At 41.8% G+C, this 25,777-nt stretch overlaps 1 protein-coding gene across 4 annotated transcripts in view; it reads right to left on the minus strand.

The window, feature by feature from the left end:
- The window catches only part of HTR3B (5-hydroxytryptamine receptor 3B), a 232,076-nt gene that overhangs the window by 52,839 nt on the left and 153,460 nt on the right, over positions 1–25,777 (minus strand). For all 4 annotated transcript variants that reach the window (XM_053690120.1, XM_053690119.1, XM_053690121.1 and 1 more), the window contains 3 exons: positions 22,022–22,131; positions 19,260–19,429; positions 14,707–14,864 (listed from right to left, as the gene is read on the minus strand). In XM_053690120.1, the coding sequence (XP_053546095.1) occupies positions 14,707–14,864; positions 19,260–19,429; positions 22,022–22,131 (438 nt within the window). The remainder of the gene's footprint in view (positions 1–14,706; positions 14,865–19,259; positions 19,430–22,021; positions 22,132–25,777) is intronic.

A 25,777-nucleotide genomic window follows, 5' to 3' on the forward strand; every position in this document is an offset into this window, starting at 1 on the left:
GAATCTTCAATCTTCAATCAACCGGAGCGGAGCCATCTTGAATCCCTCCGACGCGGAGCCATCCTCTTCTTACGATGTCCTAAGGCTGAATGAAGGTTCCTTTAAATGACGTCATCCAAGATGGCGTCCCTCGAATTGAGATTGGCTTATAGGATTCTATCAGCCAATCGGAATTAATGTAGGAAAAATCTGATTTTTTGAAGTTCAATCCGATGGGCTGATCCAATCAGCCATTCGGATTGACCTCGCATTCTATTGGCGGTTCCGATCAGCCAATAGAATGCGAGGTCAATCCGATTGGCTGATTGGATCAGCCAATTGGATTGAACTTCAATCTGATTGGCTGATTGCATCAGCCAATCAGATTTTTCCTACCTTAATTCCGATTGGCTGATAGAATCCTATCAGCCAATCGGAATTTTGAGGGATGCCATCTTGGATGACGTCATTTAAAGGAACCTTCATTCGGCCTTAGGACATCATAAGAAGAGGATGGCTCCGCGTCGGATGGATTCAAGATGGCTCCGCTCCGGTTGATTGAAGATTGAAGATGCCTCTTGGATGAAGACATCTGCCACTTGGAGGACCTCTTCTGCTCCGATCGGATGAAGGCTTCTGCCACTCTGGATGTCCACTTCTGGCCCATCGGTGCCCAGCTGGGTGAACACGGCTCCAGGTAGTGTTAGGTTTTTTTAAGGGGGGATCGGGTTGGTTTTAGAGTAGGGGTATGTGGGTGGTGGGTTGTAATGTTGGGGGGTTATTGTATTTTTATTTACAGGTAAAAGAGCTGATTACGTTGGGGCAATGCCCCGCAAAAAGCCCTTTTAAGGGCTGGTAAAAGAGCTGATTACTTTGTAATTTAGTATAGGGTAGGGCATTTTATTATTTTGGGGGGCTTTTTTATTTTATTAGGGGGCTTAGATTAGGTGTAATTAGTTTAAACTTATTGTAATTTTTTTTTTACTTTCTGTAATTTAGTGTGGTTTTTTTGTATTATAGTTTAGTTTATTTAATTGTATTTTAGTTTACATAATTGTAGGTAACTTATTTAATTAGTTTAATGATAGTGTAGTGTTAGGTGTATTTGTAACTTAGGTTAGGATTTATTTTACAGGTAATTTTGTAATTTTTTTAACTAGGTAGCTATTAAATAGTTATTAACTATTTAATAGCTATTGTACCTAGTTAAAATAAATACAAAGTTGCCTGTAAAATAAATATAAATCCTAAAATAGCTACAATGTATTTATTAGTTATATTGTAGCTATATTAGGGTTTATTTTATAGGTAAGTATTTAGTTTTAAATAGGAATAATTTCTTTAATTATAGTAAATTTATTTAGATTTATTTAAATTATATTTAATTTAGGGGGGTTAGGGTTAGACTTAGGTTTAGGGGTTAATAACTTTATTATAGTAGCAGTGACGTTGGGGGCGGCAGATTAGGGGTTAATAATTGTAGGTAGGTGGCGGCAATGTTAGGGAGGGCAGATTAGGGGTTAATAAAATGTATTATAGTGTTTGTGAGGCGGGAGTGCGTTAGTTTAGGGATTAATACATTTATTATAGTAGCAGCGATGTCCGGTCGGCATATTAGGGGTTAATAAGTGTAGGTAGGTGGCGGCGACGTTGGGGGGGCAGATTAGGGTGTAATAAATATAATATAGGTGTCGACTATGTTAGGGGCAGCAGATTAGGGGTTCATAGGGATAATGTAGGTGGCGGCGATGTCCGGTCGGAAGATTCGGGGTTAAAAAATTTAATTATAGGGTTTGTGATGTGGGGGCCTCGGTTTAGGGGTTCATAGGTAGTTTATGGGTATTAGTGTACTTTATAGCACAGTAGTGAAGAGCTTTATGTTCCCGCGTTAGCCCATAAAGCTCTTAACTACTGACTTTTTTTGCGGTTGGAGTCTTGTCTGTAGAGGCTCTAGCACTCACTTCTTCCAAGACTCGTAATACCAGCAAATCCCTTAGAAAAGATAGGATATGCAATTGACGTAAGGGGATTTGCGGTAGCCTCGAGTCGCGGAAAGAAAGTGAGCGGTAGACTCTTTCCTGCCTGACTCTAAATACCAGCGGGCGTTAAAAAGCAGCGTTAAGACCCCTTAACGCTGCTTTTTAACCCTAACGCAGAACTCTAAATCTAGGCGTATGATTACAAAAATTAACAAACATACCTTAAACTGCCTTTTGTAGGACATTGCCCTAAAGTGATTAAGCTGTTTTTGTGAGGAAAAAAAAACTTACAGCTTCTATCATTAACCCCCCAAAAAACTATCTAAAAAGTTCTCTGAAAAGGGCATTTGGCAGGGTACTGCTCTTTTTCTACCCAGAGGGGAAAAAATCCACAATCTTAAAAGAAAAAAGAAAAACACCCAAATATACAAAACAAAAAAAACCTAACACTAATCCCAAGATGGTACTCAACCAAGATGATGGCGGCAGAGCTCCATCTTTATCCCAGCTGTGGTCTAGGTTTAGGGCTATGGGTATGGCTAGTGAAGGGATTAGGATGAAGGCTAGGTCTATGGTTAGTGACAGGGTTAGGGTGAAGGCTAGGGCTATGGGTATGGTTAGTGAAGGGATTAGGGTGAAGGCTAGGTCTATGGTTAGTGACAGGGTTAGGGTGAAGGCTAGGGCTATGGGTATGGTTAGTGAAGGGGTTAGGGTGAAGGCTAGGGCTATGGGTATGGTTAGTGAAGGGGTTAGGGTGAAGGCTAGGGCTATGGGTATGGTTAGTGAAGGGGTTAGGGTGAAGGCTAGGGCTATGGGTATGGTTAGTGAAGGGGTTAGGGTGAAGGCTAGGGCTATGGGTATGGTTAGTGAAGGGGTTAGAGTGAAGGCTAGGGCTATGAGCATGGTTAGTGAAGGGGTTAGGATGAAGGCTAGGGTTATGGGTATGGTTAGTAAAGGGGTTAGGGTGAAGGCTAGGGCTATGGGTATGGTTAGTGAAGGGGTTAGGGTGATGGCTAGGGCTATGGGTATGGTTAGTGAATGGGTTAGGGTGAAGGCTAGGGCTATGGGCATGGTTAGCGAAGGTGTTAGGGTGAAGACTAGGGCTATGGGTATGGTTAGTGAATGGGTTAGGGTGAAGGCTAGGGCTATGGTTAGTGAAGGGGTTAGGGTGAAGGCTAGGGCTATGGGTATGGTTAGTGATGGGGTTAGAGTGAAGGCTAGGGCTATGGGTATGGTTAGTAATGGGGTTAGAGTGAAGGCTAGGGTTATGGGTATGGTTAGTGGTGGGGTTAGGGTGAAGGCTAGGGCTATGGGTATGGTTAGTGAAGGGGTAGGGTGAAGACTATGGCTAGGAGGGTATAAGTATGGTTAATGACAGGGTTAGGGTGAAGGCTAGGGTTAGGGCTATGGGTATGGTTAATGATAGGGTTAGGGTAAAGGCTAGGGTTATGGCTATGGGTATGGTTAGTTATGGGCTAGAGTGAAGGCTAGGGTTAGGGCTATGGGTATGGTTAGTGACAGGGCTAGGGTGAAGGCTAAGGTTTGGGCTATGGGTATGGTAAGTGATGGGTTAGAGTGAAGGCTAGGGTTAGGGCTATGGGTATGGTTTGTGACAGGGTTAGGGTGAAGGCTAGGGTTAGGGCTAGGGCTATGGGCATGGTTAGTGACGGGGTTAGGATGAAGGCTAGGTTTCGGCTATCGGTATGGTTAGTGATGGGGTTAGAGTGAAGGATAGACAAAAAACAAGTATAAAGAGAAGTGGTTATACCGGTATAAGGTATAGCCAGCAAGACCAGGAATTCATGGTCTTTCTGGCTATACCTTATACCGGTATAACCACTTCTCTTTATACTTGTTTTTTGAATAATGTTCTACCAGGCAGCATATCCATATATAATCTTTTCTTAGATTGTGATAATAATGAAAGGTTGAGCTTACTCGTTTGCCCTTTTGTGTTTTTGTATAGAGTGAAGGATAGGGTTAGGGCTATGGGTATGGTTAGTGACAGGGTTAGAGTAAAGGCTAGGGTTAGGGCTATGGGTATGGTTAGTGACCGGGTTAGAATGAGGGCTAAGGTTAGGGCTATGGGTATGGTTGATGACGGGGTTATATTGAAGACTTGGGTTAAGGCTATGGGTATGGTTAGTGATGGGGTTAGAGTGAAGGCTAGGGCTATGGGTATGGTTAGTGATGGGGTTAGAGTGAAGGCTAGGGTTATGGGTATGGTTAGTGGTGGGGTTAGGGTGAAGGCTAAGGCTATGGGTATGGTTAGTGAAGGGGTTAGGGTGAAGACTAGGGATAGGGGGGTATGAGTATGGTTAATGACAGGGTTAGGGTGAAGGCTAGGTTTAGGGCTATGGGTATAGTTAGTGACCGGGTTAGAATGAGGCCTAAGGTTAGGGCTATGGGTATGGTTGATGACGGGGTTATATTAAAGACTTGGGTTAAGGCTATGGTTATGGTTAGTGGCGAGTTAGGGTGAAGACTAGGGCTATGAGCAGGGTTAGGGTGGAAGTTAGTGTTAGAGCTTAAGTTATGTCAAGAGTAATAGCTAGAGTTACAGTTAGGGCTAGGTCTTATACTAGAGTTAATTATTGGCTTAGGGCTAGGATTAATGTTTGGATTTACTATAGGGTTAGTTGTTAGTACTAGGTTAATTCTTGGCTAGGTTAGAATTTAAATGAATTTGAGCAAGGGTTAGGGCTTCAGTTTGTGCTATGGTTAGTTCTTGACTTAGGGTTAGGGCTTAGGCTATGGTAAGGTATTGGTTTAGGGTTAGTGCTTCAGCTAAAGTTAGTTCTTGGCTCAGAGTTAGGGCTTGGGCTATGGTTAGTTATTTGCATAGGGTTGGAGTTAGAGATTGGGATTGGGCTAGGTTTAGTTTTTGGTTTAGGGCTAGGGTTAGATATTGGGTTTGGGGAAAGTTTAGTTCTTGGTTTAGGGCTAGGGTTAGAGATTGGGTTTGGGCTAGGTTTAGTTTTTGGCTTAGGGATAGGGTTAGAGATCGGGTTTGGACTTGGTTTAGTTTTTGGCTTAGGGATAGGGTTAGAGATTGGGTTTCAGGTAGATTAAGTTATTGGTTTAGGGCTAGGGATAGAGATTGGGTGTGGGCTAGGTTTAGTTTTTGGCTTAGGGATAGGGTTTGAGATTGGGTTTGGGCTACATTTAGTTTTAGGCTTAGGGATAGGGTTAGAGATTGGGTTTGGGTAGATTTAGTTGTTTGCTTGGGGCTAGGGTTAAAGATTGGGTTTGGGCTACGGTTAGTTATTGGCTACGGGATAAGGTTAGAGATTGATTTTGGGCTACATTTAAGTCTTGGATATGGGCTAGTTCTAAAGGCTATAGTTAGTTATTGGCTTAGGACTAGGGTTTGTAATTTTGTTTCCTCAGGATTAGTTCTTGGTTTAGGGCCAAATACAAATTGGATTTTCTGTAAACTAAAAAAAATCCCTATCCCTAAATAACTTATTCTCTAGGATGGGAAGACTACCGTACATCCCAAGGTGATGAGATGTCTCTCACAAGAGATGTCTTTATATCTTAATGAATATAGGGTGGGAACTGTTTTAGTTAATGTTGTTTGACAGTTTGCCACCAGAAACCATACACATTACTCATTTCTGGTTATCTTCATGTAAAACACTCACCACACAATGATTGCAAGCTCTTTGTTTCAGTGGTTTAGTAAACCATTCTATATACAACACTGCAATTTGCCGGCATCTCTGTATAAAACAAAACATATAGCTTTTGTATTCACCTTGCTAAATGCCTGAGTGCTGTAGCATTTTGTCTGTATATTTTATATCCTAATCAAGTGTCTGTTTCCCAAGAGGCAGCTTACAGTTTCCATGAGCCATTACAGGACCTGCCTCTCCACCTCACATTCATGCATATAATACAGTGCAATCCCTCTCACAGGTAATGGTGTGTGCCGGCGCTGAATGACTTCATGCGCTGCTGTGTATTCCATACAAGATTCAGTTTCCTGTTTCAGGATAATGAGGCTCTACGCCTCATGTGCAAATTAACGAGCTGTGGAATTTCAGCTTTAATAGACATGAAATCTATTTGTATTTCACACCTACATCATGTTTTCTAGTACTCACAAACAGTCTATTTCATTACTGTAGGTAAATTGTGTTAGATAGAGGCGACTATTGCTAAAACATCATACAGAAAATATTTTCATTGGACTTTTATCAGACAAAATCTGCATGATTGTGTGAATTGTTTTGCAACTTTACAGACTGAAATCTAACTGTGAACGCATCAAATTAAGGCAATTAAAGTCTTAATTGCTGTCTGCCTCAACTTGGACACAGATTTGATTATCAAGTACAGAAGTTCAAAAACATGTCCTATCACCTTTGTTACTGACAATATTGTAATCATCTGAACGTAATAAATGCGATAGTACAAAACTAATAACACTATGAAACAGTGCAAAAAGAATAAAGTAGAGTTCTGCTATAGCTTTCTACAAAGACTTCAGCAGTTCTAAAAAAAAGGCAAAACTAGGGGAAAGGCGCAAAGCATACTGCAGTATATTTAAACTTCAGATGGTTATCGCACCTGTAAAATATAAGAATTTTAACATATGCGTATAAAGTTTTAATTTTTGGTAGAAAAAAAAATGGTGAGATTTTTTTTTTTTCTATTTTGATAATATCTTTAAACTATCTGACAAAATCCCCCACAGAAGTATAAATTTACAGGAACAAATACTTATATGTATTTTAACCAAACATACATCAATATATGGTTTTCAGGCTAAATTTAGCCTTTGTTGCTTCTGGTTTTTTTTGGATGTTGGAACCTGGGTTGTTACAGTTGGTACAAGGGATAAAACCAGTCACTGAAATCCCCAAGCAGGAAACACTTGGTGATTGGTGGGTCATGCAACTGGCGCTCCTGAGTCACTAACCAACCATGGTCTGCCCAGGAACTGCAGTACTTGGGGCTCTGAGCATTCCTTTACCTATGTGTTAACTGCTTTGCGTAGTTGGGCTATGTGATGCAAAAACATAATTTATGCTTACCAGATAAATTCCATTTCTAACGGAAAGGGAGAGTCCACGGCTTCATTCCTTACTGTTGGGAAATACAACACATGGACACCAGGAGGAGGCAAAGACACCTCAGCCAAAGGCTTAAATATCCCTCCCACTTCCTCATTACCCCAGTCATTTTGCCAAGGGAACAAGGAAAAGTAGGAGAAATATTAGGGTATAAATGGTGCCAGAAAACTAAAATAAATAATAGGGGACTGCCCATGGACAAGAAAAAAATGGGCGGAGGCCGTGGACTCTCCCTATCCGGAAGGAAAGGAATTTATATGGTAATCATAAATTATATTTTCCTTCCTAAGATAGGGAGAGTCCACAGCTTCATTCCTTACTGTTGGGAAAACTATACCCAAGCTCCAGAGGACACTGAATGAATAACGGGAGGGAACAAAAAGGAAGAGGTGGACCCTATTCTGAGGGCACCGCAGCCTGCAAAACTTTTTTCTCCCGGAAGCTGCTTCAGCCGAAGCAAAACTATCAAACTTGTAAAATTTTGAAAAAGTATGTAAGGAGGACCACATAGTCGCCTTACAAATCTGATCCATAGAGGCCTCGTTCTTAAAGGTCCAAGAGGAAGCCACTGCTCTAGTGGAATGAGCCGTTATCCTCTCAGAAGGACGATGTCCAGCTGTCTCGTAAGCTAAGCGGATGACACTCCTTAACCAAAAAGATAGGAAAGTCCAAGTAGCCTTCTGCCTCTTACGCTTCCCCGAATAGACAACAAACAAAGAGGAAGATTGTCTAAACTCCTTAGTAGCCTGAAGATAGAACTTCGTGGAGGGAACCACATCCAAATTGTGAAGTAAGCGTTCCTTTGATGAAGAAGGATTAGGCCACAAGGAAGGAACCACAATCTCCTGATTGATGTTGCGATCTGACACAGCCTTAAGAAAAAAACCTAATTTAGTACGTAAAACTGCCTTATCTGCATGAAAAATCAGATAAGGGGGCTCACATTGCAAAGCAGAGATCTCAGAAACTCTGCGCACAGAGGCAATAGCCAATAAAAAGAGAACCTTCAAAGATAACAATTTAATGTCAACAGAATGCAGAGGCTCAAACGGAACCTGTTGCAAAACCCGAAGAACAAGATTTAGGCTCCAAGGAGGAGCCCCAGATCTAAACACAGGTCTGATCCTAATCAGAACCTTAACAAAGGACTGCACGTCTGGAAGCTCAGCCAGTCTTTTGTGCAATAAAACCGAAAGGGCCGAAATATGTCCCCTCAGGGAACTAGCAGAAAGGCCCTTCTCCAGTCCATCCTGGAGAAAAGATCTTGGCAACCTTAACTCTGTGCCAGGAAAAACCACGCTCTTCACTCTAGAATAAGTTGGTACTCTACACCTTGGGTAACCCATGTAAACAGAAGACCTCCCGGGAAAAAATTGAAGCAAGCTCCTGAGCGGTAGGCAGCTTCTTCAAGGGAATGCAATGTGACATTTTAGAAAAAACGGTCAACCACCATAAAGATAACAGTATTGCCATTGGAAACAGGGAGCTCGACAATGAAGTCCATGGAAAGATGTGTCCAAGGATGCTAGCCATTAGCAATAGGCTGAAGAAGACCCACAGGAAGACGTCAAGGAGTCTTATTCTGTGCACAAACTGAGCAGGAGGCAACCTACGCAGCAACATCAGAACGAAGACCTGGCCACCAGAATTGTCGAGTGACAGACCAAATCATTTGGTTCTTGCCTGGGTGACCTGCGGCATTAGGATAGTAGTAAGTGTGCAAAAGTTTAGCTTGAAGATTCTCAGGAACAAAACACTTACCCCTAGGTATCTCAAGAGGTGCATTGGTTTGTGCAGTCAGGATCTCCTCCCCCAAGGGAGAAGTCAAATTAGTACGTATGGTAGCAAAAATATGGTCAGGAGGTATAACTGGAGTAGGTACAGACTCCTCCTTGGAAAGAGGCGAAAATTGTCGAGAGAGGGCATCAGCCTTAACATTCTTACTACCAGGCAGGTAGGAGATCACATAATTAAACCAAGACAAAAATAGTGCCCATCTGGCCTTTCGGGGCGACAAGCGCTTTGCTTCAGATAGATGAGTTAAATTTGTGGTCAGTAAGAATGAGCACTGGTACGCTAGTACCCTCGAGAAGATGCTTCCATTCCTTGAGTGCCAAAATTATAGCCAGTAATTCCCTGTCGCCAATTTCATAATTGCACTCCACTGGAGACAATTTCTTAGAGAATAAACTGCACGGATGCAAGGAACCGTCAGGCATAGGATGTTAAGACAAGAGGGCACCTACTCCAGTCTCAGACGCATCGACCTCAAGAATGAAAGGCAGGACAGGGTTAGGATGAGCCAGAACTGGAGCGACAGCAAAGGCAGTCTTAAGACTATCAAAGGCCTTAATGGCAGTAGGTGACCAATGGAGGGGATAGTTCTCTTTACGGGTCATGTCTGTTATAGGTTTGACCAAGGAAGAAAAGTTTAAAAAAAACTTTCTATAGCAATTGGCGAAACCCAAAAAACGTTGAATAGACCGAAGACCAACTGGGCGAGGCCACTGCAGAACTGCAGACAACTTGTCAGGATCCATAGAGAACCCTGCAATGGAGATAACATAACCTAGGAAGGTTACTTGAGTCTGATGGAACTCACATTTCTCTAGTTTACAAAACAGGCCATTCTCACATAGTCTCTGAAGAACCTGTGTAACATCAGAACGATGAGCCTCAAGTGTGGGTGAGTGTATGAGGATGTCGTCCAAGTACACCACATATCTCGTAGGACATAATTAATAAATTCCTAGAAAACAGCAGGAGCATTACATAGGCCAAAGGGCATTACAAGATATTCATAATGCTTACTCCTGGTGTTAAATGTTGTTTTCCATTCGTGGCCTTCCTTGATCCTAACGAGATTGTACACTCCTCTCAAATCAAGTTTAGAAAAGATCGTAGCTCCCTTGAGGCGGTCAAAGAGTTCCGTAATGAGCGGAATAGGGTAAGCATTCTTAATGGTAAGACGATTAAGACCCCTATAATCGATGCATGGTCTTAACTCGCCACCCTTTTCCTTCACAAAGAAGAAGCCAGCCCCTGCAGGAGAGCAGGATTTGCGGATGATCCCCCACGACAGAGCATCGACAACATACTCCTCCATAGCACAATTCTCCACAACAGACAGGGTAAACCCGGCCCCGAGGAGGAATGGCTCCGGGTTGCAGGTCTATGGCACAATCGAATGCCAGAATCCGTAAGCAAGCGCTCAGTGTGTTGGCAATTCCATTCACCTATATGTGCCGCGCTGTACTGTGTCTTCACTGCCTCTGCAGCACCGCTCCGTCTCACCTCCTCAGCGCTCCCCACGGGAGCTGTAGCTAGAACAAAGGTTCCGGTCCAACTGGTGCAGAAAGGGATATGTACAGGGAACTTCACCTTCTTCCCTTAAGAGAACAACTTTAGAACAGCCAAATCCTCGCACATACAAGGGTAGGTAAAAGCGGGTGAATATCAAATAACGTACCGCCAGTCCTGTAGCTTAAAAATAAAAAGCTCCTTTATTAGAAATACACTAAAAGGCATACACGCCAGCAAGGTTACAATGGCAGACGCGTTTCATAGTTGTAACTTCTTCAGTGACCTGTAACAACACCTGAAGACTCATCCTTAATAAAGGTATTAACCACTCCCCCATTAGAGGTGCAATTTGTTGGATCAGGTGAATCACAGAAAAGGAGGGCAATCACATTCAACATATATACAGTTCCTAACAGATAAACATATTTACATAGATACAGAGCGTGGAATAAAATGTAATTTCATTTACTGAAAGTTCAAATTTAGATTTTATGTTTAACTGAAAAATGGGACATCACTTTGTTTTTGACAGCAGGACCCAAGTTAATAGCTAAATCAAAATCACTCAAAAAGTTAAATACCCAAAGCTGCCTTGTAATTGTTTCCTATGAACTGAGTACAAATAACCATTTTCCTACTGTAAGCTATTACTCTAGTGTAAATATACATAATGCAAAAGGCTAAATAACTTTTAGGGTATTTATAACTATCACCTTATTAAAGAAAGGAGTATTACTGATTTAAATTCTTGGAAACCTAGAAACTTCCCAAGTTTCTCCATCAATACTATGATCAATAATTTATAGATGTAGATTTTGAATATCTTTGTGGCTAGGCATGAGTAACAAAATGCATTCAAAACTCCCAAAAAAGGTACACACTCCATTTCATAATATTTTCTAATAGAATGAAAATGCATGCATGTTTTCCACTCAAACCAAAGCCCAACTAATCTACATAAAGTTTAATATCCCAATCAGAATTTAGTCCCTTCGGGACCCTTGTGTTCAATTGGAAAATCCAATATACTTCCTTCTGGCTTAGAAGTTTAAGCCTATTTCCCCCCCTTTTGGGTCTCTTCACATGTTGTATGCCCTGAAAACCTAGTAATTTTTTATTATTCCCATTATGTTCATTTTTAAAATGCAAGGCAACTGGGGTGTCTGAATCCTCATTTCCAATTGACCTCAGATGCTCCAAAAATCTTGTTTTTAGAGGTCTGGTCGTTTGACCAACATACTTGATATTGCAAAGTTTACACATGAGTAAATATATCACGAACGAGGTGTTGCAATTTATGTACTCTTTAATTTTAAAAGACTTTTCATCACCCGTGGATTTGAAGGTATCACCCAATAGGGCATATGAACATGATGTACATTTCCTACTTCCACAATTGAAAAAAACATTTCTAGGGGTAAGCCAATTGCCTGTAGTAATTGTAGGTAGCATGGATGGGGAAAGAATGTTAGCCAACATTCTTGATTTACGTGTCACATATTTACACCCTCCCTCTATTATCTTATCAGGTCTATGGCACAATCGTAAGACTGGTGAGGAGGCAACGTACTGGCATGCACCTTGTCAAAAATGTCTAGGAACTCTTGGTACTCCTCTGGAAATTGAGATACCGAAGAAGTGCACAAGACTTTAACTGGATTCCAAAGACGAAGTGGAAATACAGTGCGGAGACCAGGACCAAATTTTGGACAAAAGCACTGTCAATGAAATAGCCCGCAGCACCGGAGTCAACAAGAGCCTGGGTGACTATGGAGGAGTCCACTCAGGAAAGAACAACCGTGACCAAAGGTTTCTCCTTTAGTGTTTCCGGGGACTAGGATAAACCACCCAAAGCCTGCCCCCGACAGGACCTTAGGTGCGAGCGTTTCCCGGCCGTGTAGGACAAGACTTTAAAAGGTGACCCTGTAACCCACAATAGAGGCAGAGCCCCTCCCTCCTCCTAAAGGCCCTCTCCACCGCGGAGAGATGCGTGAATCCCAACTGCATCGGCTCAGCAGTACCTGGTGACTCTGGACCAGGAAGCATGGGAGGAGAGGGAGGCATGGGTGGGAACACGTAGGAGACAACGGAACAGGAGGCTTCCACAAGCGCTCCTTGAAAGAAGGCCTCTCTCTGAGTCTGATGTCAATTAGGATCAAAAAAGACACCAATGCCTCAAGATCCTCTGGAAAATCTCTGGCAGCAACTTTGTCTTTAATCGCATCAGAGAGCCCATGAAAGAAGGCTGCAACAAGGGCTTCATTGTTAAAACCTACCTCTGCGGCAAGTTTATGGAATTCAATGGCATACTGAGCAACAGATCTTGTACCTTGCTGAATGGACATGAGTCATTTAGCAGCAGAGGAGGAGCGAGCCAGAACATCAAATAGCCTTCAAAAGGAGGCCACAAATTCAGGGTAATTTGAAATCCCAGGTTTATTAGTCTCCCACAAGGGATTAGCCCAGGCAAGAGCTGTGTCTGAGAGTAACGAGATGAGAAATCCCACCTTAGCTCTGTCAGAAGGAAACACCTGAGGTAACATCTCAAATTAAATGCCCATCTGGTTCAAAAACCCTCTGCACTGAATAGGATCGCCTCCATATCGCTGAGGTAGAGGTGCAGAACCGGACATGCTCCTGGTAGGACTAGGTGCAGCAGCGGAAACAGGAGCAGCCATAACTTGCGGGACACTTTGGTCCAAATGTGAAGTGCGAGTCAGCAGGGTTTGAAGGGCTAGTGCAAATTGATCCAATCCGTGATCCTGTTCATCCATCCTGGAAATGATGGTAGGTAAAGGTAGATTATTAGCACCATCAGGATTCATGGCCCTTGGGTAATGTCAGGGTGCCAGGAATCAGACTGAGACGAGAAGTGCAAAAATAATCACACCTTTATTAATAACAAAAAATAATAAAAAGTCCACAAGTCAAACAACAAGCCAGGAGTCAAAGCCAGAGCTGGTAGTCAGACGAGCTGAGTCAGGAGCTGAACCAAATATTCAGACGAGCCGAGTCTGGAGCCAAAGTGAGTAGTCAGACGAGCCGGAATCAGGAACAAGGAGAACAGCAGAGTCAGGAACAATCCAGGGATCAGGAACCAGAAGAGACATCAGACAGCCAGGTAATACACAGGAACTGGAACTCACAAACAGGTCTGAGACAACGGAAGGGCAAAGCATACTGAACAGAGGCCAATTAAATAATAATGATGACAACACAATTCTGAGACTGCAACCTGTCTCACATGAATGATGTACACCAGTCTGGCCATAAGAGGGCGTACAGGAAATGAGCACACTCTGCACCAGACTCAGCAAAAGAGGTGAGTAAAATGGCTGCCAGCAGCACATGGCAAACAAAGCAGGGAAAAAACCCTGACAGACCCAGACAATTAACAGAGGAAACGCTCTCCTCAGGTTCAAGTCTCAGCTGGAATGAAGGAAATGAACATAGACCAAACCCGGTCACATGGAGTACAAGACAGTACTTCCTCTGTTATTACAAGTACAGCAAGTAATAGGAGCTGTGCAACACTTTCAAAAACAAAAGTGAAACTTAAAAGTGAAATCTGTTTGTTCAAGCCAAAAACACACAGTCTATGAGCCCAGGAAAAAAATCACACAAAGCAGCATGTAAATAATTTATACACTGATTAATTAACCCAAACTGTTCAGTAAACCCCCTTCAGAGGATATTAACCTTGGATCCTATCAAGGTACAAAGGAGCCATACTGTGACCCTCTTATAGAGTTTTATGTATAAAAATTGAAACAATCTTACCTCCAGGATCCATGCTGTGGAACAGAACACAGCCTCTCAAGTGTGACAGTCTTATATCAGCACTCCTGACATGGACTTGAGTGAGAGAAAGCAGGCAGTGAAACTCGTCAAAACTGATTGCTTAGGAGCTGTTAGCAGTAGTCTGGATGGTTTCACAGAAAAACTTTCCCTGCATCTCCAGACTCTAACTTTCATCAATACTCTCACTGAGAGGTTGACATGATTACTTAAAACTCCAGTCCTATCTCGAAGGGCAGATACTCTTTTTCAGGACTCTGCAAATCTTCTGACACTTCTCTGCCACCTCCTAACGTGACGAAAGGCAAAGAATGACTGGGGTAATGAGGAAGTGGGAGGGATATTTAAACCTTTGGCTGGGATGTCTTTGCCTCCTCCTGGTGGCCAGGTGTTGTATTTCCCAACAGTAAGGAATGAAGCCATGGACTCTCCCTATCTTATGATTTAGAGCTTGTCATTTTTGCTTTTGGGCTATCCCTTTAAGAGGGGTAGTAATATTTTTATCTCTGCTGAGACAAATCTAAGGACATTAGGGACATTTGTCTTTTTCACGTCGCCGCACTTACATTAAACTGGACCTGCGCAAAGCTGCCGCCCTGCGTGTGCAGAATTTCATAGCTGGAAGGGACAGACAGAAGCTCCCACTCTCCGTCGTCCAAAAATACGCTCTTGTCTGTACTGATCTCCTCCTGACTTCTCCAGATGGAAATATTCAGATCATTCACTGAAAAGATAATAAAATGCATACTGTATGTGCATAAATATCTCATAGCACTGTTATTTAATCTCTAATTCATGCACAACTGTCAATCAAGCAATGAGCAGAACTGTCACAGTATCATTGTCAAAACGTTACAGCATAAAATCACCCAGCATTTTTTTGTTTGTTTCTGCCACTTATAAGGCTTTACATGAACTGAACAACACATATTATAACAAGCAGAACTCATAATTACACATTTACTGCTCCCATCGACACAGAGACATTAGGGCACCTTCAAATGTTTATTGCCCATTAATATTTAATTCTGCATAGTTAAAAACCTTTCCAATGCACTATCATTATTTAGTTTGCCTAATATTCTTTAAATGTAATGTATGTGTGTATATATGTGTGTATATAGCTATATATGTGTGTATATATGTATATATGTGTATATATGTATATATATTTATACAAGTCTGTGTATATTTATATGTGTTTGTGTGTATATATTTATATGTGTTTGTGTGTATATATTTATGGGTATGAGTGCGTGTATGTGAGTGTGTGTGTTTATGTATGTGAGTGTGTGTATGTATGTATGTGAGTGTGTGTATGTATTTGAGTGTGTGAGTGAGTGTGTGTATGTATGTAAGTGTGTGTATGAGTATGTATGTGAGTGTATGTATGTGAGTGTGTATGTATGTGAGTGTGTGTATGTGTATGTATGTGAGTGTGTGTATGTGTATGTATGTGAGTGTGTGTGCATATGTATGTGTGTGTATGTGTATGTGAGTGTGTGTATTTGTGTGTATGTATGTATGTGAGTGTGTGTGCGTATGTATGTGAGTCTGTGTATGTGTATGTATGTGAGTGTGTGTATGTGTATGTATGTGAGTGTGTGTATGTGTATGTATGTGAGTGTGTGTATTTGTGTGTGTGTATGTATGTGAGTGTGTGTGCGTATGTATGTGAGTCTGTGTATGTGTGTGTGTATGTATGTGAGTGTGTGTATGTGTATGTATGTGAGTGTGTGTGTATGTATGTGAGTGTGTGTGCGTATGTATGTGAGTCTGTGTATGTGTGTGTGTATGTATGTGAGTGTGTGTATGTGTATGTATGTGAGTGTGTATGTATGTATGTGAGTGTGTGTGCGTATGTATGTGTATGTATGTGAGTGTGTGTATGTGAGTGTGTGTATGTGTATGTATGTGAGTGTGTGTATGTGTATGTATGTGAGTGTGTGTATTTGTGTGTGTGTATGTATGTGAGTGTGTGTATGTGTATGTATGTGAGTGTGTGTATTTGTGTGTGTGTATGTATGTGAGTGTGTGTATGTGTATGTATGTGAGTGTGTGTATGTATGTGAGTGTGTGTATTTGTGTGTGTGTATGTATGTGAGTGTGTGTGCGTATGTATGTGAGTGTGTGTATGTGTGTGTGTATGAGGTGTTATGTATGTTTGCCTCAGTACATAAACCTGTATGTGAAACAGTAAGCAAGTTCCATTCTGCAGCATTTAATCCTAATCAGCTTTCATTTGTACAGAGATATAACACAGAGCTGCTATACAAAATCACTGATCTCTAGACGGTTTATTCATATCACCTCCATTGCACAATTTGCCTAGGAGTTAGCCCTGTGTCTCCTAAGGGATTGAGGAATTTTAACTTAATAATAATAAATGTTTTAATGGTAAAGCAATTAACTCTCATAGAGCTCAAACCTCACAAATAACTCTTATAAAGCCCAGAACTACTCACTATTTAAATTACCTTTAAAAAGAGGATCTAGATCAAGAACAGGAAACTACAAACCAGTTAGGGGTAGATTTATCATAACGTATCATACGCTGTCATCATTTATCATTGCACAAGCAGTTCTTGTGAACTGCTGGTGCAACGCCGCCCCCTGCAGATTTGCAGCCAATCGGCCGCTAGAATGGGGTGTCAATCAACCTGATCATATAGGATTGGGTTGATTTCTGTCCGCGGCCTCAGAGCAGGCGGACAAGTTATGGAGCAGCAGCCTTTAGACCACTGCTTCATAATTTCTGTTTCCGGCGAGCGCTCGCGCGCAAACAGGGGCATCAAGCTCTATATAAAGCTTGATTAATTGGCCCCTAAGGGGCCTATTTATTATGTGTCTGTCCGACATGATCTGATTAGCGGATCATGTCCGTCAGACATCGATAAATGCCGACAGCATACGCTCTCCGCATTCAGCATTGCACCAGCAGCTCTTGTGAACTGCTGGTGCAACGTCGCCCCCTGAAGATTCGCGGCCAATCGGCTGCTAGCAGGGGGGTGTCAATCAACCCGATCGTATTGGATTGGGTTGAATTGCAGCGATGTCTGTCCGCCTGCTCAGAGCAGACCGACAGGTTATGGAGCAGCGGTCTTTAGTCCGCTCAGAGCAGACCGACAGGTTATGGAGCAGCGGTCTTTAGTCCGCTCAGAGCAGACCGACAGGTTATGGAGCAGCGGTCTTTAGTCCGCTCAGAGCAGACCGACAGGTTATGGAGCAGCGGTCTTTAGTCCGCTCAGAGCAGACCGACAGGTTATGGAGCAGCGGTCTTTAGTCCGCTCAGAGCAGACCGACAGGTTATGGAGCAGCGGTCTTTAGTCCGCTCAGAGCAGACCGACAGGTTATGGAGCAGCGGTCTTTAGTTCGCTCAGAGCAGACCGACAGGTTATGGAGCAGCGGTCTTTAGTCCGCTCAGAGCAGACCGACAGGTTATGGAGCAGCGGTCTTTAGTCCGCTCAGAGCAGACCGACAGGTTATGGAGCAGCGGTCTTTAGTCCGCTCAGAGCAGACCGACAGGTTATGGAGCAGCGGTCTTTAGTCCGCTCAGAGCAGACCGACAGGTTATGGAGCAGTGGTCTTTAGTCCACTCAGAGCAGACCGACAGGTTATGGAGCAGCGGTCTTTAGTCCGCTCAGAGCAGACCGACAGGTTATGGAGCAGCGGTCTTTAGTCCGCTCAGAGCTGACCGACAGGTTATGGAGCAGCGGTCTTTAGTCCGCTCAGAGCAGACCGACAGGTTATAGAGCAGCGGTCTTTAGTCCGCTCAGAGCAGACCGACAGGTTATGGAGCAGCGGTCTTTAGTCCGCTCAGAGCAGACCGACAGGTTATGGAGCAGCGGTCTTTAGTCCGCTCAGAGCAGACCGACAGGTTATGGAGCAGCGGTCTTTAGTCCGCTCAGAGCAGACCGACAGGTTATGGAGCAGCCGTCTTTAGTCCGCTCAGAGCAGACCGACAGGTTATGGAGCAGCGGTCTTTAGTCCGCTCAGAGCAGACCGACAGGTTATGGAGCAGCGGTCTTTAGTCCGCTCAGAGCAGACCGACAGGTTATGGAGCAGTGGTCTTTAGTCCACTCAGAGCAGACCGACAGGTTATGGAGCAGCGGTCTTTAGTCCGCTCAGAGCAGACCGACAGGTTATGGAGCAGTGGTCTTTAGTCCGCTCAGAGCTGACCGACAGGTTATGGAGCAGCGGTCTTTAGTCCGCTCAGAGCAGACTGACAGGTTATAGAGCAGCGGTCTTTAGTCCGCTCAGAGCAGACCGACAGGTTATGGAGCAGCGGTCTTTAGTCTGGTGTTTCTGGTGAGCCTGAATACTCACCAGAAACACGGGCCCTCAAACTCCATACAAAGCTTGATAAATGGGCCCCTTAGTCTCTATCTGTAGGCAAATATCTGATGGATTCCTAAGGATTAGAATGTAAAAGTACATAGTTATATGTTGTATTATATACACGCTAACTAAAGGGATATTGTAATACAAAAGTCTCTCTAGCAACACTTTTTATTCTGATAAGAATGTTCCTTTAAAGACTTCTCTATATACAGAATGCAGATCATTCCAATATATATCAGAATCTAACCTGGGACTTGCACATTTATTTCACATTTCTAAAGAAATATTTAGTGCCCAGATTGCAATATATTTAAAGGGACATGAAAGCCAAAAAAAATTCTATCATTATTCAGATAGAGAATACAATTTAATAAAAGTTTCCAAATGACCTCTATTGTCAAATTTGCTTCATTCTGTTGTTGTTATTTGTTGATGAGAAATCTGGATAGGTAGCGTGCACATGCCTGGTGCACTACATGACAGGAAATAGTGCTGCCATCTAGTGCTGAACATAACATTGTTGCAAAACCGTTGCCATACAGTGCAGACACGTGCACACTCCTGAACTTAGCTTCCTGCTTTTCAACAAAAGATAAAAAGAAAACAAATACAATTTGATAATAGAAGTACATTGGAAAGTTGTATAAAACTGTCTGTTCCATCTGAATCATGAACACAAACGTTTGGGTTTTATGTCCCTTTACATTTGTTCTGCTTTGTTCACTTGCAGACAGAATCATTCAGTGGTTGTCTTGTTATTAGCAGAAGAGATTTGTACCTGTGTGCAAACAGCTACTGAATGTGAGACTGCAGTTCTGTATATCAAAGGGGAAGGCGTAAGTCTCCAAGCTACACGCAGATACCACCTGCATCGGTTTGTAATTCCGGATAGTCCCCGTGGAGCTGACATACACGTACGGCAGGTCAGGCGACTTCCCGTCTTCTACACTGTGGAACATAAATACAGGCGTAACACTTTTTATTGCGCTTCAAAGATATTGCAGTTTTTTACACATTGAAAGTTATGGCAACCCTGTGTCAAGAAAGTTTATCTGCTCCATTTTTACAACATATATACACATCTAAACACATAAATACACATGTATATATATATATACACAGTATCTCACAAAAGTGCGTACACCCCTCACATTTTTGTAAATATTTTATTATATCTTTTCATGTGACAACACTGAACAAAATGACAATTTGCTACAATGTAAAGTAGAGTGTACAGCCTGTATAACAGTGTAAATTTGCTGTCCCCTCAAAATAACTCAACACACAGCCATTAATGTCTAGAATGTGGGCAACAAGTGAGTACACCCCTAAGTTGAAATGTCCAAATTAGGCCCAATTAGCCATTTTCCCTCCCCTGTGTCATGTGACTCGTTAGTGTTACAAGGTCTCAGGTGTGAATGGGGAGCAGGTGTTATAATTTTGGTGTTATCGCTCTCACACTCTCTCATACTGGTCACTGGAAGTTCATCATGGCATCTCATGGCAAAGAACTCTGAGGATCTGAAAAATGAATTGTTGCTCTACATAAAGATGGCCTAGGCTATAAGAAGATTGCCAAGACCCTGAAACTAAGCTGCAGCACAGTGGGCAAGACCATACAGCGGTTTCACAGGACAGGTTCCATTTAGAACAGGCCTCGCCATGGTCGACCAAAGAAGTTGAGTGCACGTGCTCAGCGTCATATCCAGAGGTTGTCTTTGGGAAATAGAAGTTTGAGTGCTGCCAACATTGCTGCAGAGGTTGAAGGGGTGGGGGGTCAGCCTGTCAGTGCTCAGACCATACGCCGCACACTGCATCAAATTGGTCTGCATGGCTGTCTTCCCAGAAGGCAGCCTCTAAAGATGATGCACAAGAAAGCCAGTAAACAGTTTGCTGAAGACAAGCAGACTAAGGACATGGATTACTGGAACCATGTCCTGTGGTCTGATGAGACCAAGATAAATTTATTTGGTTCAGATGGTGTCAAGCGTGTGTCGCAGCAACCAGGTGAGGAGTACAAAGACAAGTGTGTCTTGCCTACAGTCAAGCATGGTGGTGGGAGTGTCATGGTCTGGGACTGCATGAGTGCTGCCGGCACTGGGGAGCTACAAATCATTGAGGGAACCATGAATGCCAATATCTACTATGACATAATGAAGCAGAGCATGATCCCTTCCCTTCCGAGACTGGGCCGCAGGGCAGTATTCCAAAATGATAACGACCCCAAACACACCTCCAAGACCACCACTGCCTCGCTAAAGAAGCTGAGAGTAAAGGTGGCGGACTGGCCAAGCATATCTCCAGACCTAAACCCTATTGAGCATCTGTGGGGCATCCTCAAACAGAAGGTGGGGGAGAGCAAGGTCTCTAACATCCACCAGCTCTGTGATGTCGTCATGGAGGAGTGGAAGAGGACTCCAGTGGCAACCTGTGAAGCTCTGGTTAAGGCAGTGCTAGAAAATAATGGTGGCCACACAAAATATTGACACTTTGGGCCCAATTAGGACATTTCCACTTAGGGGTGTACTCACTTTTGTTTCCAACGGTTTAGACATTAATGGCTGTGTGTTATTTTGAGGGGACAGCAATTTTACACTGTTATACAGGCTGTACACTCACTACTTTACATTGTAGTAAAGTGCCATTTCTTTAGTGTTGTCACATGAAAAGATATAATAAAATATTTACAAAAATGTGAGGGATGTACTCACTTTTGTGAGATACTGTACATATATACACACACACATATAAACACATAAATACACATATGAACACAAAATACACATGTGTATATATATTTCAGTACTGGACTGACCTTACTTAGCGGGGTCAGACTGATATACTACAGGAAAGTTTTCCTCTTTAAAAAAGCACACTGGTCTAAAAGAGGCTGCTCCTGGGTGGTAAATCACCATAGAACTATCTGATGAGCTGTTGTTCGTTCCTGGTAGAGCGCTTCCCTCTTCATATGCATATATATATATATATATATATATGTACACACACTTATTAACACATAAATACACATATACACACATATGAACACATAAATGCACATGTATACACATATACACACATATAAACACATAATACACATGTATACACATATATACACATATAAACACATACATATACATGTATACACATATATACACATATGAACACATACATACACATATATACACATATACACATATAAACACATAAATGCACATGTATACACATATACACACATATAAACACATAATACACATGTATACACATATACACACATATAAACACATACATACACATGTATACACATATATACACATATGAACACATACATACACATATATACACATATAAACACATAAATACACATGTATACACATATACATACATATAAACACATAAATACACATATATACACACATATGAACACAAAAATACACATATACACACATATAAACACATAAGTACACATTTGTACACATATACTGTATATTGCACCTGAAACCAAAGACTCTAACTGATCGGTAGAAAGTAACTTATACGCACAGCTCATTGATGACGATATCAGGTACCCAAATGATGTTAAGCGGGAGGGAGATTTCTCCAATTCCATCAAACTGGCTCGAATCCCAAGCCAAGAAGTCATCTTTCCACATCTGTAACAAATAAAACTGGAACTGCAACAGAATCTTCTAGACTTTTTCTTTTTTTAGTTTTTGCCAAGAAAGACATAACGTGTTAATACCTTCCCCAGTTTTACTGCTCTAAAATTGGTATTTAATGAGTTAAGAAATTACAATTTGTTCTGTTTTTTTAACCACATGATATCAGTGGTCAAGTTACCCCTATAAGAAAGAGATGCTTTCCTTCTTATAACATGTGCGGGCATAAGGATTTCTAACGCCTAGATTTAGAGTTCTGCGGCCAAAGGGGTGCGTTAGCTACGCATGCTTTTTTTCCCACGCACCTTTTAAATACCGCTGGTATTTAGAGTTCACAGAATGGCTGGGTTTTCAGTGCGTTAGGCTCCAAAAAGGGAGCGTAGAGCATAATTTAACGCCACTGCAACTCTCGATACCAGCGGTGCTTACGGACGCGGCCAGCTTCAAAAACGTGCTCGTGCACGATATCCCCATAGAAAACAATGGGGCCATTTGAGCTGAAAAAAAACCTAACACCTGCAAAAAAGCCGCGTTCAGCTCTTAACGCAGCCCCATTGTTGTCTATGGGGAAACACTTCCTACGTCTGCACCTAACACTCTAACATGTACCCCGAGTCTAAACACCCCTAACCTTACACTTATTAACCCCTAATCTGCCGCCCCTGCTATCGCTGACCCCTGCATATTTTTTTAACCCCTAATCTGCCGCTCCGTAAACCGCCGCTACCTACATTATCTCTGTGTACCCCTAATCTGCTGACCCTAACACCGCCGACCCCTATATTATATTTATTAACCCCTAATCTGCCCCCCAGAACGTCGCCTCCACCTGCCTACACTTATTAACCCCTAATCTGCCGAGCGGACAGCACTGCTACTATAATAAAGTTATTAACCCCTAATCCGCCTCACTCCCGCCTCAATAACCCTATAATAAATAGTATTAACCCCTAATCTGCCCTCCCTAACATCGCCGACACCTAACTTCAATTATTAACCCCTAATCTGCCGACCGAATCTCGCCGCTACTGTAATAAATGGATTAACCCCTAAAGCTAAGTCTAACCCTAACACTAACATCCCCCTAAGTTAATTATAATTTTATTCTAACGAAATAAATTAACTCTTATTAAATAAATTATTCCTATTTAAAGCTAAATACTTACCTGTAAAATAAACCCTAATATAGCTACAATATAAATTATAATTATATTGTAGCTATTTTAGGATTAATATTTATTTTACAGTCAACTTTGTATTTATTTTAACCAGGTACAATAGCTATTAAATAGTTAAGAACTATTTAATAGCTAAAATAGTTAAAATAATAACAAAATTACCTGTAAAATAAATCCTAACCTAAGTTACAATTAAACCTAACACTACACTATCAATAAATAAATTAAATAAAATACCTCCAATTACCTACAATTAAACCTAACACTACACTATCAATACATTAATTAAATACAATACCTACAAATAACTACAATTAAATAAACTAACTAAAGTACAAAAAATAAAAAAGAACTAAGTTACAAAAAATAATAAAATATTTACAAACATTAGAAAAATATTACAACAATCTTAAACTAATTACACCTACTCTAAGCCCCCTAATGAAATTACAAAGCCCCCCAAAATAAAAAAATGCCCTACCCTATTCTAAATTAAAAAAGTTCAAAGCTCTTTTACCTTACCAGCCCTGAACAGGGCCCTTTGCGGGGCATGCCCCAAGAAATTCAGCTCTTTTGCCTGTAAAAAAACACATACAATACCCCCCCCCAACATTACAACCCACCACCCACATACCCCTAATCTAACCCAAACCCCCCTTAAATAAACCTAACACTAAGCCCCTGAAGATCTTCCTACCTTATCTTCACCTCACCGGGTATCACCGATCGGTCCTGGCTCCAAAATCTTCATCCAACCCAAGCGGGGGCTGGCGATCCATAATCTTGCGGCTGAAGAGGTCCAGAAGAGGCTCCAAAGTCTTCATCCTATCCGGGAAGAAGAGGCGATCCAGACCGGCAACCATCTTGATCCAAGCGGCATCTTCTATCTTCATCCGATGAGGAACGGTTCCATCGTGAAGACCTCCAGCACGGATCAATCTTCTTCCGACGACGTCCAACTGAAGAATGACGGTTCCTTTAAGGGACGTCATCCACGATGGCGTCCCTCGAATTCCGATTGGCTGATAGGATTCTATCAGCCAATCGGAATTAAGGTAGGAAAATTCTGATTGGCTGATGGAATCAGCCAATCAGAATCAAGTTCAATCCGATTGGCTGATCCGATCTGATCGGAACAGCCAATAGAATGCGAGCTCAATCTGATTGGCTGATCGGATCAGCCAATCGGATTGAACTTGATTCTGATTGGCTGATTCCATCAGCCAATCAGAATTTTCCTACCTTAATTCCGATTGGCTGATAGAATCCTATCAGCCAATTGGAATTCGAGGGACGCCATCTTGGATGACGTCCCTTAAAGGAACCGTCATTCTTCAGTTGGACGTCGTCGGAAGAAGATTGATCCGCGCTGGAGGTCTTCACGATGGAGCCGTTCCTCATCGGATGAAGATAGAAGATGCCGCTTGTGTCAAGATGGTTGCCGTCTGGATCGCCTCTTCTTCCCGGATAGGATGAAGACTTTGGAGCCTCTTCTGGACCTCTTCAGCCGCAGGATTATGGATCGCCAGCCCCCGCTTGGGTTGGATGAAGATTTTGGAGCCAGGACCGATCGGTGATACCCGGTGAGGTGAAGATAAGGTAGGAAGATCTTCAGGGGCTTAGTGTTATGTTTATTTAAGGGGGGTTTGGGTTAGATTAGGGGTATGTGGGTGGTGGGTTGTAATGTTGGGGAGGGGTATTGTATGTGTTTTTTTACAGGCAAAAGAGCTGAATTTCTTGGGGCATGCTCCGCAAAGGGCCCTGTTCAGGGCTGGTAAGGTAAAAGAGCTTTGAACTTTTGTAATTTAGAATAGGGTAGGGCATTTTTTTATTTTGGGGGGCTTTGTAATTTCATTAGGGGGCTTAGAGTAGGTGTAATTAGTTTAAAATTGATGTAATATTTTTCAAATGTTTGTAAATATTTTTTTATTTTTTGTAACTTAGTTCTTTTTTTTTTGTACTTTAGTTAGTTTATTTAATTGTAGTTATTTGTAGGTATTGTATTTAATTAATGTATTGATAGTGTTGTGTTAGGTTTAATTGTAGGTAATTGGAGGTATTTTATTTAATTTATTTATTGATAGTGTAGTGTTAGGTTTAATTGTAACTTAGGTTAGGATTTATTTTACAGGTAATTTTGTAATTATTTTAACTATTTTAACTATTAAATAGTTCTTAACTATTTAATAGCTATTGTACCTGGTTAAAATAAATACAAAGTTACCTGTAAAATAAATATAAATCCTAAAATAGCTATAATATAATTATAATTTATATTGTAGCTATATTAGGGTTTATTTTACAGGTAAGTATTTAGCTTTAAATAGGAATAATTTATTTAATAAGAGTTAATTTATTTCATTAGATTTAAATTATATTTAACTTAGCGGGGTGTTAGGGTTAGACTTAGCTTTAGGGGTTAATCCATTTATTACAGTAGCGGCGAGATTCGGTCGGCAGAT

Source organism: Bombina bombina, chromosome 8, assembly GCF_027579735.1.
Source record: "Bombina bombina isolate aBomBom1 chromosome 8, aBomBom1.pri, whole genome shotgun sequence".
NCBI lineage: Eukaryota > Metazoa > Chordata > Amphibia > Anura > Bombinatoridae > Bombina > Bombina bombina.